This window comes from Clinocottus analis, unplaced genomic scaffold (assembly GCF_023055335.1).
Source record: "Clinocottus analis isolate CAN_PGR_092001 unplaced genomic scaffold, fCliAna1.0.p SCAF_1, whole genome shotgun sequence".
In the NCBI taxonomy this organism is placed as follows: Eukaryota; Metazoa; Chordata; class Actinopteri; order Perciformes; family Cottidae; genus Clinocottus; species Clinocottus analis.
This window is the reverse complement of record NW_027175820.1, coordinates 11,859,322-11,879,994: the sequence shown is the minus strand read 5'-3', so window position 1 is coordinate 11,879,994 and position 20,673 is coordinate 11,859,322. Positions and strand designations below refer to the sequence as shown.

The following is a 20,673-nucleotide window of genomic DNA, read 5'->3' as shown; positions in this document are numbered from 1 at the left end:
TGCCAGAGAGTACAGAAGGCTGCCAAAATCAAGAAAAGAGCCGTTCGGTATAAACAGAGCAAAATGAAGACCCTTTGGCCACTTTCCCTCCACTCTCCGCTTTTCTTTCTCATTTTATTCGTGCCTGTCTGTTTCTGTGTACCGTCCCCCATCTGCGTCTTTTTTACATTTGTCGTCTTCATTAATTTGGTTAAACACGTCTTCGTCAGGTTTTCCAAAACTCAGACAAACGTGTTTTCTATTATGTGAACAGCCGTACATTTTGGCAGTGAGTCTTTTATAAGCCCGAAGGTGTGTTGTAAGGCACAAGAACTGCTGGATCCAAATTTAAAACATGAATTTATATTCAAACATTGTGACCGCAAGGTAACAGAAGACATGTCAGCCGGGTTGAATACTGTGGGAGAAGCTCTGTATTATAGCGTGTGTTTCCCTTCATACGATGTCATTATAACTGAGTATTATGCTGTGCATATCTTTAGGTAAGAGTCTTAAGTACACAAGAACACAGTGTTATTGTTTCAGGAAGTCATGCATGTTTAAGAGTGTAATGACATATTATAAGCACACCATTTTTTTATTGAGATATTGTACTAAATGAACCTCTTCCCCATGCTCTAGTTGTGTCTGGTGTATGACCGATTCCTGCTTTTTTCATTCTGAGTGCAAGAAAAATTCTTCAGTAATTCAAGTAATAATGTGCTATTAATAACAGTCAAATTAATGTTATCTTAAACTTATAAATCTGGGGCTTTGGAGGATTTGGAGAGTTAATGAGGGTGGATTTTGAGACAGTAAAAATCTAACAACCAGATGTCTCAAATATACCAAATTCATGTGTACTGGACACAGTTTAAGTTTTACCCTACAAAAGAAAAACGCAACTTACTAAATACAATAACCTTTTACCTCAGAGTCAAGGACATGCAACTTATTTTAGGTAAGAGAAGAGCAAAAGAAACTACAACTCTAGTTAGTCTGCAAGTACTTTTTTTCATATTTTGTACTTAAATTGCTGTTAGCCAAAAGTAAGTTAAATTATGTATTTGGGAGATGAAAATTCAGTGCATGACTATTTTTTGTGTGATTAACACAGTATTCACCAGTTAGGACAGATAATAATAATAATAATAATGATAATAATAATAATAATAATAATAATAATAATAATAATAATAATAATAATAATAATAATAATAATAATAATAATAATAATAATAACAGTTTCAACTTATATAGCACTTTGAATAGTACACAAAGACGCTTTACCCATTAGATAACAACACAGACGCAACAGAACACGAACATAAAGACGAGAGCAAACAAAAACAAACAATTTATTTAAGGTAATAAAGAAATAATGAGAAGTAAACAGAAGAGTCAAATACAATTTTATTAGTCTGCAGTAGACAGTAATTAGAGGAAAATAGCATTTAACGCAGACATCATTCAGGTGGTTCTACATTACCATGAACAATAAAGTTTGGTACAAAGATCTTACACATTCTCAGCCAAAGAAGATGATGTGACTCACTCTTCTGCTTGTTTGTTTTTCTTGTATCTTGCCACAGGGTGCAGAGGGAGATGCTCAAACACTCACTGAGGTTGATCTGTTCATCTCCACCCAGAGGATTAAAGTCCTCAACGCAGACTCACAGGTGAGTACCAGCAAGCACACGTTTCTGAGTATTTTTCTCACCCGTGAGAGTAGAAGCTGTTTACCCTGACTTCACCTCTGCCACACACTGAGCTTTACAGAGCCACACATCAGGGGAGAGCTGCTGTGTCATAGCTGTCATAACAGCAGCTTAACCAGTGACACAAACTGCTGCTTATGAAACCCCATAACTGATTGTTATTTGTTTAATCTCATCATAAGAATAGACTCTGCCAAAGCGAAAACATTTTTTAAAAGGCATTTTTCAACTGTGCTTTAGACAGTCAAAAAGTCAAAAATCGGATTGTAGTTTGACTTTATAAATGTTGTTATGCATGAAAAAGGACATTCATTCAACAGATTTCTTTTTAAATTAAGTTATTTAAAAAATCTCTTGACTTCTAGCTTCACAACAAGCAGCTGTGTGAAGCAGCAGTACACGTCTTCACACGAAGTAGAGTCTTTGATAGAAGTAAAAAACACTTCTGAGAGCTTTGCAGTTCTTGGGATCCAAAAAAGAGCTTTGTGCTTGCAGTAGCAGTTAAATCTATTTGTAATAGAGGACTCATTTGCAGTATGTCTGAGCGGCTGTCTGGCGTCTAAGTTTCAGAATGTGTGTGTGTGTGTGTGTGTGTGTGTGTGTGTGTGTGTGTGTGTGTGTGTGTGTGTGTGTGTGTGTGTGTGTGTGTGTGTGTGTCTTGTCAGCCGCCTGGCAAACAGCGTGCTGCAATGCAGTTAATAACTTCCTCCTTTTTCCATCTGGATCCTGACACTCTTGAGAGCAATTTTGAGTAAAACAACATTCTACAATTAAAAGTCTCCATGCTGCTTGCATGGGGTTTCTGACATTTCTTCATATTAAGTCCAAGTATAGAAATAAAATTAACTCCAAAGGTGGGCGAGAGCTTCACCACAGATTAGGCTACTGTAGTAAAACCATAATTATTGAAGTGAAGTTAACTAAATAGGACATTTAAGTTAATATATTGTCTTAAAACATGAACAAATATGAGTTTATCTCTGTAAACATATCGATTCACCTTAAAATTCCATATCGTCTTAAAACTGCTGTTCCATAGACAAATAATTGTTGTGTGTCATGACGTAGATTTTAACTGAGTGAACAAACGTGATTGCATGATTCAAATCACTTTGTTTTATCAACACAAACACTCTGATATCCAAAACCCGTTTGAGTTTTTTTGTGCACTCGTTCATTATTTTCAGATGAATATACTGGAGATCTAATTCATTGTGGCGTCATTCGGCTATATTTAGATCATACAGTAGATTTGAATTCAATCAAAAGATGGCCTGCATGTTTGCTTTCATCCCACTCCCGAAAAAGGATCGTGCAGCTTTGACAAAGAAAAGAAACAAATCTGCTGCCACTAGTGCTTTAATTATCTAATATTACTGATCAAGGGAAACTAACTGTTGCCAGAAAAAGGATGATTACCAATTACAATTACAACATATTTCTTAAAGCTACAGTTTGGTGGTCTTAAAAAACAGGAACATAAACCTCACATCATTCTCTCAGTTGAAATGGGAAATTGTATTTGTCTATTTATTGTCTCCAGCTTTTGACTTTCTTTGACATATTTGCAGCAAATATTGTTTCACTACCCTATGTATATTACGGTCCACTCATAGATTACATTTTGTAGTTTAGTGGTTTGCTTTAGTTGTTTGATGGAGTGTGAAAATAATTAACTGTCTCAATTAACTGGAAATGGGTGAATCCAACTTTTTGGAGTTAGTTTGGAGACACTAAATTGGTTTTGCGCAATATATTATTCATCACATTGTGTCTTGCATGTATTAGATTGTATTTTTTTTTTTTTAATTTGATTTCAGGGCTCACAGCTGTGAATCCAAAATATCATTATCTAAAATGATTAAATTACATCATATGCAAATTTGCATCCAGGAGGTGCTGCCACACAACTATGAGAGTTGAAAACTGTACGTGGCTGTAGGGTTTAGAAAACACAACAGGGTTGACGTTTAAAAGGATGCATTTAACGTAAACGTGACTTTGGTTGCTATGTCAACAGGAAACGATGATGGACAACGCTCTCCGCACTATATCCTACATTGCTGACATTGGGAACATTGTGGTCCTGATGGCGAGACGCCGGATGCCACGCACGGCCTCGCAGGACTGTATTGAAACTACGCCCGGGGCACCCGAGGCAAAGAAGCAGTACAAGATGATATGCCATGTCTTTGAGTCAGAAGATGTAAGTCCTTTGTGTGTTTTCCAGATCACAAACCTGCTGTGTGTTAGTGTGTTTATGTCTGTGAGAGGTCACAATGTCAGTGACTTAAGGTCATACTGTTATTGTTCTTTCAATATGCAATCGCACAGTAGATGAGTCCTCCAACGTCTAAAGATGAGAAAAGCAAGGCCACTTACTGCTTTGTAAGTGTTATTTCATTAAAAAAAGATATTTCAGCTTCTTATCATCAATATGAATGTTTTTCAATCCTTTTGTTTGTTATCCTGAATGTTGATATTTTCAAGTTTGCGCCACATTGTCATAAATGTTGCCACAAAAATATTTTTTTTTGCAACTTTTAATAACCAAATAGAGCAATGAGATGATGTAAATTGGCTGGGCATTTTTAATTTTTTTAATTTTGTTCAAACACAGAGCTGCTGCTTGTCTTGTTGAACCAGATTCAGTAAGACTTGGCAACGTTAACAATGTCGCACAGAGGAGCCAACAACTGAGTGTCTGTGCCAGTCAGTATAAAGGCTGGACTCCAATCTGTCCTCTCTTCGTCTAATTTCTGCTGCCAGGTTTTAAAGGGCGGCCAGAGTTATAATAGAACCATTCAGCCGCTCATCCATCAACTTATAAACTGTTTCTGTTATTGTAGCTCTGCTGACTGAAAGCAGCGTTTGCCTCTTTTCTTTATTTATTTTTTTACTTTTAGTGTTCTGCAAAACTAATTTACTGTTTATTGATTTTGAAAGTTTGGGCCATAAACATCTGCAAATTCTGCAAAAGATATATATGGAATTGTAGGATTCAATTCAACAACAACAAATAGGGAGAGTTTGCAAAAAGATGATCCTTTGTTCTCATGATCTTTCTTATCTATCACAGCCAAGATGAGGTTACAGGGCTTTTTTTTTTACAACTTCTTATCTTGGTACAAAATATTAGTGTTTTTGAACGGAATGGGCTTTAAAGCAGCGGTTTCCTATTATTTTTCTACTCGGCCCCCACAGCCCTAATGGATCAAATCCTCGTCATCAATACCACCTGTCATGTTGTTGTTTTCATTTATGACACATTGATCATGGAAGTGTTAATATTAAGATCTCTCTCTCTTTTATTTGATCAGGTTTTCAACCATTTATCTATTACTTTTGGCGATTTAATTCTTATTGACTAGTTTTTGCACAATCACAGCATATGGTGTTAAGATGTCACAGCTGACCCGTGATGTTGTGAGGTGTGTCCTGTGTGGGCAGCCTGCTGGAGCTGCTACTTTATTGGTTATTGGGACAACAGATATACGAAACATCAACCTGAAACTGACTTTTAACCTTATTTGTGGGTTTATTTTTCCCTTAAACACACACGCAGATTCTTCTATTTACCAATTTCCAATTTATTTTTAAACAATTTCTACTTCCTACCAATTGCAGAAGTGCCAGCGACTGTGTGGAATACTTGTGGTTGACAAACAATAAACTCTATTTAGTTTTTCTGCAATTGTCCTGGAGCAGAAAAGTGTACTTACGTTTTTTTGTCTGCTCTCCTCTCTCAATGGGAAATAGCTTAAGACAGCAAAAATAAATGTCTTAACATATTCTTGGCACCCTCATTGACACTTTATTTGATGCCCCGGGATGCTCCCCACTGTATTGTTATTTATATACAACTCAGTGAAGATAAGCGTCAGTGGTTCTGAGAAAACAGGATCTTTAACAAATGTTTCTGTCATGATTCCTGCTGTTTCTGTTTGCAGGCCCAGCTTATCGCTCAGTCCATCGGTCAGGCATTCAGCGTAGCTTACCAGGAGTTCCTGAGAGCCAATGGCATCAACCCCGAGGACCTGAGTCAGAAGGAGTACAGCGATATCATCAACACCCAGGAGATGTACAATGACGATCTCATTCACTTCTCCAACTCTGAAAACTGCAAAGAGGTTGGTCTATATTCAACGTGCATGAAACGTGTGTGTTTTCTTACAACTTCTTCTGTAGAAGTTTGCTGGTTTGTGTCGGTGCAGGAAAAAACCAAGAACATAAACACTGTAAGACTTTACATGTGTGCTGTGTGACCATTAGAGAAACACACAAGAATACAGTAGCTGTTCACTAAATAGAAAGATTAAGAGGTGGTACCGTGATATCTACTCAGAGCATGTCAACGCAAGCTGTTTCCTCTTTTTTTGCTTCAGCGTTGCCTCTTTTGCTAACATTATGCCCTTAAAGCATTACTGGAGGCTTTAAAGAATTGTAAGCCATGAAACTGTTTCTGCTGCGTGAGCAGAGAGGCAGCATGGGCGTGACCACGCAGTTGCTGTTTTGGAGGCACTTGAGTCATTTGTAGTGATGTGGAAACTTGGCTTTCTTGAAGCATCCTGACCAATTGTGTTGAATTCGAGCAGGGAAATGTTTATTTGTTTTTTACACTAAGTCTGTGTGACGTTGGACACAAAAGAATTATAATTCTGAGGTAATAAATACATCCCTGGTTAATCTTTTAGTGTGTATGCCGAATATACAAAATATATTCAACCTAAATGGAACTTGGTTGTGATGCAGAAATATCACTGTCACACTGAGATACTGGTGGACGGTTAAGGTGCAGATTTAAATCATCGTAAATACCATTTAAAGCAACAAAGCAGGATGTTGAGATAGTTATGTGTATTGTTGCCATTACAACAGAAAGATGTATGGATTGGCCTTAACGGTCGCCATTTTCTTTTGTTCGAGTCAAATAACCACGTTAAACACTTAAATGTCCGCTCTACTCTTATTCTATTTCCATGTTGAAAACTGTTCACTGAGACATTAATGTCTGATATAGTTGGCGCTCCAACTCTCCAATCAACTCAGGGGAATTGTGACATTCAGCTTTGATGATTTGGATTGAAAGAGGAAATGACATGAAGTACCAGAAAATGAATAATTCAGCTTTCTATGGTCTCGTATTAACGTAGATATTGTGATACCCCCAGCTGTATACTCTGGGCTCCAGGGTAGCTGTTATACCACAGACGTCTGCTCTGATTCATGAAAGGAAGCGAGAAAAATGTGAATTGTCTGACAGGTATCACAAAGAAATCATTTTGTTTTAAGTGAAAGTGAGTTGAATGTAGCTGAATCCGGTGCTTGTCTGATCCGCTACACTGTAGCAAATTGTTGAGGGGAAGAAAGTTTCAGGCATGCTGATGCAAACAAACATTTTTGACACCTGCGTTTCTTTCAGAATAAAAAAGAAACAAAACTGATAAAAATGTTCGTCTTGTAGCACTGTTAGACTGTTAGATAGGCTCAAATCAGTCGGTATCGTTTAAATTATGGTCAGTTTCTGCACATGATGAATCATGAAAGTGACCAACGATCTGTCTCGTCTCCACAGCTGCAGCTGGAGAAGAGTAAAGGGGAGATCCTGGGTGTGGTGATTGTGGAGTCTGGCTGGGGCTCCATTCTCCCCACAGTCATCTTAGCCAACATGATGAACGGCGGGCCAGCAGCTCGCTCTGGCAAGCTGAGCATCGGAGACCAGATCATGTCCATCAACAACACCAGCCTAGTGGGGCTGCCACTCGCCACCTGTCAGGGAATCATTAAGGTACAGAGACACTGAAGCTGTAACTGAGATAATATTCAAACATCGATCTAAACCACATTGCTTCCGTGAAAATGAACAAGCTTTATTGAGTTTGAGTGTTTCTCTGTGTTGAAGGGCTTGAAGAACCAGGTTCAGGTGAAAATGAACATCGTCAGTTGTCCTCCGGTTACCACCGTCCTCATCAAGAGACCAGATCTGAAGTATCAGCTGGGCTTCAGTGTCCAGAACGGCATTGTGAGTATGATTCTAGGCTTGGAGGTTTATTTTTGTAATAACAACTAAATGTCATTTTTCCAGACAAAATTGAAATATACGGAGTGATTTTGTTTCTCACATCGATGTATCGTTACATTTGATGTTGAGCATGGTATATTTTGCCTTTGTCTGTTTACATTAATCTGCTCATTGTTTTATTTTTACTTTATTAGACAAACTGAATGAACAATGTGCCATTTCAAGTTGTGCCTTGAACAATATTTTTTTACATCAAATACATTAGCTGCTAAAAATAAAAAAATAAATAATTCCATTATTTCAAGTCAGATTTAATGTGTAGTTTTTCAAATATAAACTCAGTTTCCGATGTCATTACTGTATAATTGCAGCCATTTTGTCCTTCTTGTGGCATACACTTTGCATAGACTTGTACTATAAGCATGTTTGTTTTTGCATTTTTGAATTCGGAGTAATGTTTCCTTTTGCCTGTTTTGTCAGATATGCAGTCTGATGCGAGGAGGCATTGCTGAGCGAGGTGGGGTCCGTGTGGGTCACAGGATCATAGAGATCAATGGGCAGAGTGTTGTGGCCACAGCACATGAGAAGATTGTCCAGGCGCTGTCAAATTCTGTTGGCGAGGTGAAACTGATGCACACAAATATTCATACACACAATAGCATACGAATATACACATTTGCAAAAATGAAGCACACATCTATTACTTTTTACTTGAACTATGTACTAACAGTTGTTAAATCTGTAGTGTGATTTTAAAAAAAAAGAATAAACTTCCTCAAGTCAAGCAGGAAAATAATGTGTCATCACAGACTGAGCTTCACAAATAGAGTTTGAACAAAAACTGAGTTTGAAAAATCACGACATTTACCAGGCAGGGGAAGTCTAACAAAAGTTGAAAATGTTGTGTTGAATTGTGTGAATTGTGGGGTCCAGCGTGATGGGACACAAAAAGACAGGATATAAATAAATATAGACAAAAGTTGTGTTCATCTTTGCAGCCTTCAGCCAGTTGAAGCTTCTAAATGGAAAGGATGTGTTAAGTTTAAAGTGGGAACGAGAGAGTCTGAGGCTGTTTTTTTTAAAGTAATTTCACCTCTCACTGTCAGTTGTGAGGGACTGTATAGTAGGTTATAAAATGGCACAATCTAAATCCCCACTGAGGTTGTTCCTCTCACCCAGCTGTCACAGCTCTCGGCCCACTACATGTTGGTCAGTATATCTTTAAAATGTTATGAAAGGAATTATGTTGCATAGCGGAATAACTTAACTCTGCTCTTTAGAAACCAGTTAAGTATGGTATTTGAGCAAATGTATTTTTATTTTTCCTCCAAACTATCTTTGTTATATTGACCTTTAAAAATTCACCATTGGTCAACCTTTATTATAAAGTCACCTTACATATAAAAAATACAAACATCATCGTCTACAGCTTAAATATGAAAATATACGCTGTATGTTTGGTCATTTTTAATTGAGATTTTTTTGTTGTTGTTGTTGACAGATCCACATGAAGACCATGCCGGCAGCCATGTTCAGACTTCTTACAGGACAGGAGACACCTATGTACATATAAACGATATCTAGGGACCGAGCCGCAGGGCAGGCTGTCCTCTGATTGGTCGCTTATCTTACGGGGCAAACCAAGCTGGCCAGTGACTTGGGGGAGAATTGATTTTCCCTGTCAATTAATTTCTCTTTGGTTTCTTTGTGTTTGAGATGATCACTTCAACTCTTCATCATCTCTCCCTTGTCTGTGCTTGACATGCAACAGCCATTTTATTGACATGAGATGCTTTTTTCCATCTGAACAGCTGAAGAGACTCTGTTTGTGTGTGTGTGTGTGTGTGTGTGTGTGTGTGTGTGTGTGTGTGTGTGTGTGTGTGTGTGTGTGTGTGTGTGTGTATTTATTTGTCCTGTCAGTGCTTTTCCGTGTTACTTCCGTGAGATCGTGTGGACGGACTTATCAAGCGAATGCGTCACAATTTATTTTTTATACTCATGTAATGCAATACTTCTGCTATACTTCTGATATAGTTTCATTTTCTTTTCTGTTTATTTATTTCTCATGTAAATACATGTGTTGCTAATATTGCAAGTGAAGGCGGTGGAGGGGTGGGGAGGAGCCACAGCTGCATTGTAAATATTTATTGAATTGAAATGGTTTGTGATGATGGCAAAGACACAATTAAATGCCTGATATCATAGTTGCCAGTAAAACAAGTGAATGAGTTAAGTGTCTGAAATGTTGGGTTTAAATATGCTAAGTTGATATGATGTACATGTGAATCAAACCAATGCTCGCAACAGGGGCTTATGGGAGAAACGCCATATCCTTTTCATTTTCTTCATTTTACGGCAATACAGGAGTTCAATCTCTTAAGTCTTTTATAAATCATGTACAAACACTCACACACATTTAAATAACAAGCAACTGAGTAAAACTATTAACATGCATCAACTATGCTTTTGATATCAAAGTCACATGTATGAAAATGAAGTTTATTTTGTGTGCTACTTTACTGTGTGTTCATCTTTAGTGTTCCTGACTGAAACTCATGCATACTATGAGTGGATTGTGAATGTAACTGTGTTGTGTGAGCTGTCCCATTGCCATAAGCAGTATTAGAATGTCTGTACATAAAGAAATGTCTCGTATTGTGCTCATGTTAAAAAAAAACAACAAGAAACATAGGTTTCGTCTCTGCAAACATGTCCCACCTGTATGTTGGCTTTAGTCTGGAGAGGGAAAGAGAGAACTGTGAATCACACACACTGTGACAGAAACGAGCCTAACCGCTGGGTAAAGGTTTTACAATGCATTGTAGTACATTTGAAACACATGAGCATTATCTGTGTGCATGCCTCGTAAAGTAGTTTCATGTCATTGTGGCAAGAAAATAAAATCTGAGCTAAACCCGGCTGTTTTTGTTGAACTGGATCAAACTTCTATCCATCCTTCCATTATCCGAACCCCTTATCCTGTGTAGGGTCGCGGGGCGCTGGAGCCGATCCCAGCTGTTAAGGGGCAAAGGCAGGGTTCACCCTGGACAAGTCGTCAGTCCATCGCAGAGCAGACATAGAGACAGACAACCATTAACGCTCACATTCACACCTACGGGCAAATTTGAGTCTAATGAACCTAAGCTGCATGTGTTTGGACTGTGGGAGGAAGCCGGAGAACCCGGAGAGAACCCACACAAACTCCACACAGAAGGAGCTGCAGACCGGTATCCGATCGCGGCCTCTCTTGCTGTGAGGCGTCAGTGTTAGCCACTACGCCACCGTGCAGCCCCAAACAAACTTGTTCTAAAAAAAAGGTGGAATTTGCTGTCTTAAAGTGGAGTCTGGGTACCAACTCGGAAAATGCATTTTCACGATGAGCCTGTTTTGTATGGTAGCCCATTGCTACCAGTAGAATAATAAAAATAAATACATTTAAAAAAAAGTTTCACATGAGAAAAAAATAAAAACTCATGAGTATATTTTTCGCAATTTTAGTTTTACTTTCAGAAAAATGATGAAGTGTGATTATCATTATAGAACCTACTTGATGTCTCAATGTCACACTACATACTAATTATGACATAAGCATTTATTTGGAATATTTGGAATTGGAGAAGCAATCCACAGACGTGTGTATAAAGTTACAATGCAGACAGTAAGATGACTTCTTTAAAATCTTTAAAACCTAAAAGTATTAAGTCTCTTTCTTTTGTTTCCAAAGTTGTAGTTTGATGTCTGGTACCCCGTGACTCGTGTATAGTACATATTGTATGCGGATTTTTTTTTTCTAAGCGTTGATTTCGTAACACATAATCCTGAGCATGTTTTGAATGTGTTGTGTTCCCACTGGAAGAGTAAATCAAGTGAAGTGACATATCTGAGCATACTTAAGCTAAGTATGCTCAGTTATGTCACTTCACTTGATTTGAGCGTGTAGGTAAGGACTGTCTTAGAAGACCTCAGAGGCCTTTTAAAGCCAACCTCGCATATTTTTAAAGTTCGATGTGATACTTGTGTTGGTTTATCATGGTAAATGATGTTTCTTGTATCCTGACAAAAGACTAATAAATATATGAATAATGTGTACTATTAATATAGAGCAGAGAATTGGGTCAAAGATATTTCTATTTCCTCTTTGAGCCTCCAGTTCCCCCTAATGTCCGCTGTGAGGTAGTGCTGGTTGTGTGAAAAGAAAAGAGTCACTCAACATTGTTTTATTTTAATGATTTTCCTTTGACTGGAGTAGCCATATAACAAACCAATATACATTTTATAAAACAAACAAATTATATAACCCTTAAATTAAAAACAAAGTTGAGCATGATGACAGAATCACTCGTACCATGTGATGCGTGTTAGATCTCTGACCTGCAGTCAGAACATAGTGCTGCTATCGGTTCTCTCTGAACCGCTCTGTTATCTTCCTTCGGGTTAATGTTTGTTTGTGATTATGTCTACTAGTCCTGCTGAGTCACTCGGGTCGGATCAAGGCTTCTGGTCCTTCTTGTCACACTTTAACATGACCTTGATCCCGAGACCTTGCCGCGCTGTCTCAAAGGCCTGGGCTGCCTGCTCCAGGGGAAAGCGGTGGGTCACAAGGGGCTTCACGTTCACCTTCCCTGACGCCAACATGGCGATGGCCATCGGCCAGCTGCAACACAGATTGACAAACATTTTACGCAAGAGTTCAATCACCTAATAATTGGTCGAGTTGAGCTTCGCCCAAACCCTCAAACAATATTTGAGGGTTACAAGTGTGCAGCATACATGCATGCATGTATTATTTCTTTCTTTATTTCAAATTAATCTTCTGATTTAATTGATAATAATTAAGGATGGGAATGTAAGCATTTTTTGGCTTCTAGTTATACCTGTTCAGTCTCCATTTTTGTATATTATATAGAATTGTATTGTGATATGAATAAAACACAAACAAATGATTAGAGCAATTCATTTTGACATTTCATTTTACTCTACAGTAGAACTGCTTTCAGCTTTTCTTTTAAACGTCTGCTTATCGAACAAAAAGGGATTTTTTTTCTTACGTGTTGCAGTAGCGGAAAACTCCTCTGATGTCCACTTCTCTTAAGGCAGCATGGGTCAGAGGAACAGTGACCATCGGAGGACTGATACCGACCAACGCCACCACGCCTCCTGAACGTGTTGCCTGGCAGGAAAAAAGGATAGAGATATAGAGATAGAGATAGAGAGAGATAGATAGAGATATAGATATAGAGATAGAGAGAGATAGATAGAGATATAGAGATAGAGAGAGAGAGATAGAGAGAGATATAGATAGAGAGATAGATAGAGAGATAGATATGCTAAATAACTTAGATTATACCATAGGTATTCAAATACTGAAACTCTACATGCTTCGCTATAGACCAAGTACATTGTACTATAATTAGAAAGTATTCAGACTCTTTACTTAAGTAAAAACAGCAAAGCCACAATGTAAAAATACTCCATTAAAAGTTCAGGAGCGGCATCCAAAATGTATGGAAGGATTAATGGCTAAATTAACTTAGTACAGCTACGCACACATTTTTTATTTGGTGCAAGATTTATAAAGTACCAAGTCGCTATAGCAAATAAAGTCAAACAAGTGAGTTTAAGTATAATGTTGCATAAAATGGAAACAGTCAACTAAATTACAAGTATTTTAAAATGAAATTGTCAGTAGTACAGTACCCGAGTAAATGTAATAATATCTATACTATGTGCAGAGCTGCTTCATATCTCTAATACAACATTAAATGGTCTTCACTGAATAGTCACATACGTAGATGGCAGTTTGAACGCTGCTCTCCACACCAGAGCATTCGATAGCAACGTGAGGCTGAGCGCCCAGCTGCTCCTCGACGCTCTTGGCCAGATGCTGAGGTTCGTCTCCTCGCTTCACCTTCAGCTGGAAGTCTGCACCCAACTCTTTGGCCATCGTCAGGCGCTCAGGTAACATATCTGAACAGCAGAGGTGGATTAGAGACACACAAAAAACCCTGAAAATAAGATGCGCCCAGAATCTGCGTGTTATGTCGCGTTGGTTGAGGTGTGTGTGCATGTGTGTTACCGGTGATGACGACCCGTGAGGCCCCCATTGCTTTAGCAACAAGCAAGCAGACCAACCCAATAGGTCCTGTAGGAAGAAAAGAAAGATGCAGGATGCTAAATATAAGGTGTTAAGTGTAAATTTATTCAGATTTATTCAAATTTATCGAGTTCAAAATGTCACTGTTCAAATACAATTAAAAAGAGTCAACGTTGTGATGTTTTTTTAGCAATAAGACACAATTTTCCCTGGTTATGCAGGCGTCTCAAATGTGCATGAGCTTGTTTTTGCAGCATATGGAATTTGTAAAATATTAAGTGTTTCACAAGGAGTGTGAAACTTCAGTAGTTTTTTCCCCCACACACTCAAGTTGTGCCACAATGATTCTCAGTTTAGTGCCTACACCCATCGATGTCTGTCCAACTATATGGTGCTGTTTGCAAAGGCATGTTCGACAAACACAACACAATCACCCTCTTTTTATATTAGTTGGCAGCATGTCCTGAGAGGCAGCCGGCAGTATCTTGCTGATGGAATTGTCCTACTTGTTTAATTGTGTTGTCATACTTTGTGCTCATTTGTACCTGCGCCACAGATGAGCACGGTGCTGCCGAGTGTTACACCGGCTCTGCGACAGGCGTGGATCCCCACAGACAGAGGTTCGATTAGAGCTCCTTCCTCAAATGTCACATTATCAGGCAACCTGGACAGTTGAAAAAGACACAGAAGAAGAACAAGAAGGACAAGAAGAGCAAGAGAAACATGCAAAGTTAGGCAAAAGAGACTGTTGCCGGTCAAGAGATCGAAAAGTTGTGAGGTAATCTCTGGTGCAAAGCCTTTACGATGTTGAATAATCGATTACTTGTAACAGAAGTTGGCACTGTGTGTGTAGTATTGGCACAGATTGCCATCGTCGGGGGGAGTGGCACAGAAGAAGATTGTAGGAGACAAGTTATAGCGTCCATTTTTGAAGAACTCATCCATCTCGCGAGGTGCGCCCGGCTCAATGGCCACTCTGTCACCTACAGGAAATACACTGAAGTTGGCCTTATCCAGATAACTTTGTTGCTGAGAGTGAACTTGATTTAAATATCATACAAATGTAAGGACTTAGTGAGATGACGTCACAATGCCACAAATGCATGCTTTAATGCATTCGCGGCACTGCAGGTACAGTTTGACAAAAGGGACCCGTATTGGCAGATGCAATCATTTTTGTGATCTATGAAGATCTTTTGATTCGTGGAAGCAAGACTGCCATTTTAACAGAATGACATGTTTCTGCAGGGCTCACCCACTTACCCACTTCGAGGTGCCTGACTGCTGATCCGACCTTCACCACCCGCCCCGATGCCTCGTGTCCCAACACCATCGGTTTTGTGACCACAAAGTCCCCAATCCGTCCGTGCTGCCAATAGTGAACATCTGATCCACAGATTCCTACAGAGTGCATCTGGAGCAAAACCTCTGGGTGCAAAACATGACACACAAGACACAGTATCAGTATGCAGATGTTGTCACCTTGTCACAGAGAGACCCTACAGACCAGCATGGATCCAGGCCTCGCTGTCATGTCCTACATCAGCTTGATTTGTTAAGCATTTCAATGCTATGACTGAATGTAGTGAAGCAAAATGCCAATTTTTGCCTTTTTGTTTGGCCTGCTTTTGGCTAAAGATAAGACTTTTGAAAAATAAATATTGTAGAAATATCTATTTTTGACACAAGTGCATTGTTGACTTGCAAGTCACGAATATTTTAAGAATGAATATTTAAAAAACTACTACACTACTTCTGACTCTAAAATATATGCCAAAGCCATGAAAACTATGATAAGTTGTTTTCCTACAAGAAAATAAATCAAGCTTAAAGAAAGTACTGTACCTAGTTAAGTTGAATTGCATTACATGTAATCAATTTAACTTATTATAGTCTTGCAAAGCATGTGCATCATATTCACATATTTCGATATGCTTGTGGGTGATCTATAAAGTGTAAATGGTAGCTCAACCACAATTTCATATGTCATACCATTAGGTGCCGGCTCCGGAATGGGGCGCTTTTCCTGAAAAAAAAAAAAAAAGAAAAAGAAAAAAGAAAAAAAGGTTTGCGATCAGTTCAAGTCACACAGACTTGTAGCAACGTTACTGCAAACGATGAAAGCTGAAGATCGGTCGCCTACCACCCGGAGGTCTTCCTTTGCGTGCAACACCACGGACAGATTCTCCTGCGCCATGACAGATGCAACACGTCTTTAAAACACAACAGGGTGAAGAAGGAGCAGAGAGGTGGCCCGAGTCCAGAGAGAGAGAGAGATCTCTCTTCTTGTCAGAGGCGCAGTCCCGATCTCTACTTCACGGACTCCCGGACTTTGAGGCGCGCTCCCGCTGACTGCGTGAGGGCTGAGGGCCGTCCCACTGTCATCGACTGTTTGAGGGCTCTCTGGCTGAAATGTCTTATGAATCCTTCCCGTGAGTCAGCTTCAGAAGCGGACTTTGCCCGAGGGAATTACCCACAATTCCTTGCAACGTAAAAAATGGAAATGCAATGGAAAGTAAACGTAATTCACTGGGCTGAACACACATGTGCCTCTTTGTTTACCTTTTTCTTTTTACGTCTCCATACTTCTATTGGTAACTGCGTGTTTAAAGTCACATTGCTATGAACTGTGGGTAATTCCCTTAGGCAAAGTCGGCATCTAATGCTACACTTGACGATGTGACAGTGCGACAGCCCTTAACCCTCACGCAGTTAGCGATAGTCCGTGCTGATAGATGTGCCATAGTGCAAAAAAACTACACGCAGCCTTCCATCTTCCTAATAAAGGGCTGATACCAAAAAAAGCATGTGATTGGCCAAAGCCCAGTGGAAGAGTCCACTTTGTAGGGGTGGCCGCGCAGAGGAATTTAAATGCCCTCATTAAATTACTCGTGACTCTTTGATATGTTTGTACACAACGTTGCTATTGATTAGAGGTTGCCATTGAGCCCTCATTGTCCATATGCCGTGATGTAATTAGCATGACACCCTCCACATCGTCTCAGTCAAACACAATTGGCTGGTTTTACTGTCTATACTATTGTATGACATGAATGCAATGAGTAGTAATGAGGTTCAATTTTTTTTAATCTTAAAATATGGCAACAATATATTTCTGTAATCCTCAGTTTCCCTCTTTTAATGACATCGACATTGCAGAGAAAACTTCAAATGTCTTACATCTTGGTGACAAACGGATTAAGAAAGTATTTCTATAAAGACATAGTAAATATCTGTAAAGCATTCCCATTATGTGATATTTGTTTGTACAGAATCCATGTTTTGTTGTATTTAATAGATAACTAAAAAAATAAACAATAGCCTTAGTGCTTATTTAGTAGTTTGATGTTTTCCAGCATTTTGAGACGGACAACTGGTTAATTAAAAACTACATAAGCCTCTAATGGCCAATAATAAGGAACACTGCAATGCAGTCATTGCTGGTCAGTAGGACTCCACTTTTCCTACTCAAGCTATGACAAAACGGGGGCAAGTCAAGCATCCAGCTGTTTTCATACCAGACACTGAAAGGAAAAAATAGAGATCTTAGACCGAGACAAGGATTTATTTTATGTCAGTGTATACATCTACACTGTAAATACAAGTACAAGTATGCAATGCAAACATAATAAACAAACAAAATAACTCAACTGACAGTACATTATCCACATCTTAAAACTGTAGAAAGTGTGGATGGCACAGCCGCTACTTGTTCTTCTTTAACGCGTTTTTCTCTGCTTTGCTTCTGCGCGCAGTGGGCAGCAGCATGCTTTACAGTTGGAGCATCTGAAACATCCGGGGTGGATATCACTCACATCACCTGAATATTTCTGCAGGTTGTCAATGTTGACATATCCTGAACAGACAAGGTGAACAGAACAAGGGGTCTTATGTTAACATACTCAACATTAAACTAAACATTGATTGCACCAGACCTTCATTACAGGTGAACTATCTATTATTTTTTCTACAATACAGTAAATGATAATACATGTTTCACCTGAGAGCGTGTTAACACCTTGAGACTGAGCATGGAGAGGGGCTTCACTTTCAGATAAATCTGTGTCAGATGGTTCATAACTGCCAAAAGAGTAATTGGGACTTAATTCATTGACTGAACAGTTCGCCATTGATTTAGAACCAATATTAAATATTTATAGTGGAAACACAACATACTTGTTTCTGCTCACTTCACTGTATTCATCTTCTGACTGGCAACTCAAACTCTTATGGAAACCCTGTAAGAAGTCCAACTCAGTGATTACGTTATTAGCCGTACATGATCTGACTGGTGTCATTTTGCCGTGTGCATTTACCTTTTCCACCGACGGCTTATCTTCATACTCCCAAATCAACCTCCCAACTACGTGTCTCACCTCTAGAATTATGATACCGAACATAGTTATTGTTACAAGATTGAAATGAATAAATTGAGAAGTTCAAACCAAGATTGACTAGTCCCTATGAATAGTTTTTAGACACCTGCCTAGTTAAAAAAGATCCAGTATTCAACGTTAAAACAGTTAAGTAAAATCACCAAAAATATAAACATAGTTTGTGTGCCTAAAATATTTTTTTTCATTAAAAAACAATTTTGTTATTCATTTGACTACCCCTCAGACTATTCTTCAGACCTCATTTCTGGTCTTGACCCCAACATTGGGAACCACTGATTGTGAGAAATCAATAAACATGTTAGTTCTCACCCTCCTGTACTGAGGCCGGAGGCAGCACAAAATGACCAATGCACACCGACCTCACACTCTGGCGCTTCTCACAGGCGGACAGAAACAAGCTGTGAAAAACTGCAACCTTGTTCCTAAGATAATCTTTGCTTTCAAATATCCTGAAAACAGATGTCAAAGCATTGCTTCAGAAGAATCAGAAGCAGTTCATTGTCGAGTATGTACGCAGACAAAACATTTGACTTGGTAATGACTTCCAAATTATCTGCTCGATGATAAATGTGCAGCTTTCTAGTTCCTCACACTCACCTTAGGGTATCAGCACATGTAGCATCATCACTGAAAAGGAAAGCTGCTGTTCTGCAATCAGCAGCGGTCCCACCCTCTGACACTACAAGACATAACCTTATGTTATGACCAAAAACCATGATCAAACTACCAAAACCATGGTTGTGTTTTTAAGTGCCAATATAAGGTGAGGTTACAAGTTACAGATCCCTACACTAGATTTGTGAGAGTAAAATTATTTGCCTTATTCTCCTTTAAAAGATAATACATGTCATGTTTTGTTAAAATATAAAAATCATGAAGTGGCAGCATGTTACTCACGAGCTAGCTAACAACTAGGTAAGTGTATAAATATAGCTACAGTATAGCTTTTAGCATTGACCTGATACTAGTAGAAATAGATTTGCGTTACTTACTCCAAAAGGTTTGACATGGCTGTGGCACACTGCTCGAAAACCAGGCAGACTTATTCTTAAACATAGCAACAGCCTTCTGCTTCTAAAAGTTTTCATTGACACTTTTACCTCTCCAGCTTGCTTGGCTCTCTAGTTTTTTGGATGAAGGGCTGAAGACTGAAAATAAGAAGTGCTGAGTGGTAGTTTGGCGCGCAACGGCTCTGCTGCATTCAAGTGTTTCGATAACAATCGGAAATGTTGGTATTCAGAGGAACAGACGTCTGACTAACTTAACAACAAGGCCTCGTTATCTGTGATATTTGATGAAATGAAGTGTAGTAGCTGGACTGTGTTTGTACTGTATAATGTTTAGTTTGTCATATTTTTTAAATACCAAACTCATAAAGTAAAGTAACTTAAAACCACAGCCAGAGTAAAAATGTCCTGCATTTGTTTCGCTAATGGTCTGTGTATTTAAAGCTAGCCATAACGCTAGTTGTTAGTTAGCCAAAGTTATCTAAGTTAACGTTTGAGGGAGGCAGGGCGATGCATTTGGATGTTGTTTAAAGTCAAAGTGAGTATGCATCCTGCTTAACTATCTTATTACATTATCACCTCACAAAAGTGAAAAGTATTAAGGGTTTCTTTAATGTCTTTCAGGTTTCTTAAATATGGCAATGGATGGAGGATCCACCTGACGGTGGATCCACCTGAGCTAACAGCAGAGGATCGTGAGCAGCCCTAGTGCTGAAATGGAAATGGAAATATCTGTTGATGATTTTTTTTTCACAGCAGCAGTGGGATGCAGGACTACGTTTCACCACCAGATGGTAATACTTTGTAACATATAAAGTTGATCATCAAGTCATGGTCCATTTTATGTGGCTTGTAACAGTCCGGTCTCATTATATATTCACAGTAAAATTCTTTATTGATCTTTTTTTTCATTTCAATAATGCAGCTGCCATTTAATAACTTTGAGTTGCTATAGGAAGTGTATACCTTATCTTTTAAATGTAATTATGATATTGAGCCGGGTACTGAATAATGGTGCAGCTTTCAGTTGGTAGTAACAAGGTTGGTGATGTGCCCCAGTTTTTTATTTAGCCACACCTGGTGAGGAGAACTGAATTGTTTTTCAATGTTAGTAATAAGCAATATTCCAATCTGGTGATGTTGCAGACATGCTTTTTGGAGCTCCATTAAGTCTCTAACAGATAAAATACTTGAAAAAAACACTTAATTTCAGCTGTTGTGTTGTCAAATTTCATTTGTTCACAGATAGATCTTAGCTCTTTGTGTACTGTCTTGTCAATTCACTCACATATTGGACAGCAGTTTTTGACAGCACCTCTGCTTTAAGAATATCTATGACGTCCTCAATGGGGTTGTCTGCAGGTCAGATACTCATTGCTATCACACGGACACCCAATAATGTCATGTAACCTTGTGTTTTATAACAGTGGCAGCCTATAAAGGAAGATATTGCTGT

At 38.7% G+C, this 20,673-nt stretch overlaps 3 protein-coding genes across 3 annotated transcripts in view; 1 reads left to right on the top strand and 2 right to left on the bottom strand.

Annotated features, from left to right (window-relative positions):
- Positions 1 to 11,487, top strand: part of apba2b (amyloid beta (A4) precursor protein-binding, family A, member 2b) — a 60,251-nt gene extending 48,764 nt beyond the window's left edge. Inside the window, exons 8-14 of the mRNA XM_068587197.1 lie at positions 1,572 to 1,658; positions 3,718 to 3,903; positions 5,648 to 5,827; positions 7,273 to 7,485; positions 7,600 to 7,719; positions 8,200 to 8,340; positions 9,221 to 11,487. Coding sequence (XP_068443298.1) covers positions 1,572 to 1,658; positions 3,718 to 3,903; positions 5,648 to 5,827; positions 7,273 to 7,485; positions 7,600 to 7,719; positions 8,200 to 8,340; positions 9,221 to 9,292 — 999 coding nt within the window. The 3' untranslated portion in view covers positions 9,293 to 11,487. The remainder of the gene's footprint in view (positions 1 to 1,571; positions 1,659 to 3,717; positions 3,904 to 5,647; positions 5,828 to 7,272; positions 7,486 to 7,599; positions 7,720 to 8,199; positions 8,341 to 9,220) is intronic.
- Positions 11,488 to 11,900: 413 nt separating this feature from the next.
- sord (sorbitol dehydrogenase) lies at positions 11,901 to 16,580 on the bottom strand. The gene is made up of 9 exons (XM_068588447.1): positions 15,957 to 16,580; positions 15,806 to 15,839; positions 15,077 to 15,241; positions 14,637 to 14,796; positions 14,359 to 14,477; positions 13,796 to 13,861; positions 13,508 to 13,686; positions 12,768 to 12,889; positions 11,901 to 12,373 (listed from the first exon to the last, which is right to left on the bottom strand). The coding sequence occupies exons 1-9, from the start codon at positions 16,008 to 16,010 to the stop codon at positions 12,208 to 12,210; spliced, it is 1,065 nt and encodes a 354-aa protein (XP_068444548.1). The 5' UTR covers positions 16,011 to 16,580; the 3' UTR covers positions 11,901 to 12,207.
- A 779-nt stretch (positions 16,581 to 17,359) lies between these two features.
- Positions 17,360 to 19,386, bottom strand: terb2 (telomere repeat binding bouquet formation protein 2). Its single transcript, XM_068589634.1, has 7 exons — positions 19,203 to 19,386; positions 18,808 to 18,889; positions 18,520 to 18,659; positions 18,130 to 18,191; positions 17,990 to 18,051; positions 17,814 to 17,893; positions 17,360 to 17,669 (listed from the first exon to the last, which is right to left on the bottom strand). The coding sequence occupies exons 1-7, from the start codon at positions 19,264 to 19,266 to the stop codon at positions 17,533 to 17,535; spliced, it is 627 nt and encodes a 208-aa protein (XP_068445735.1). The 5' UTR covers positions 19,267 to 19,386; the 3' UTR covers positions 17,360 to 17,532.
- Positions 19,387 to 20,673: the final 1,287 nt, after the last annotated feature.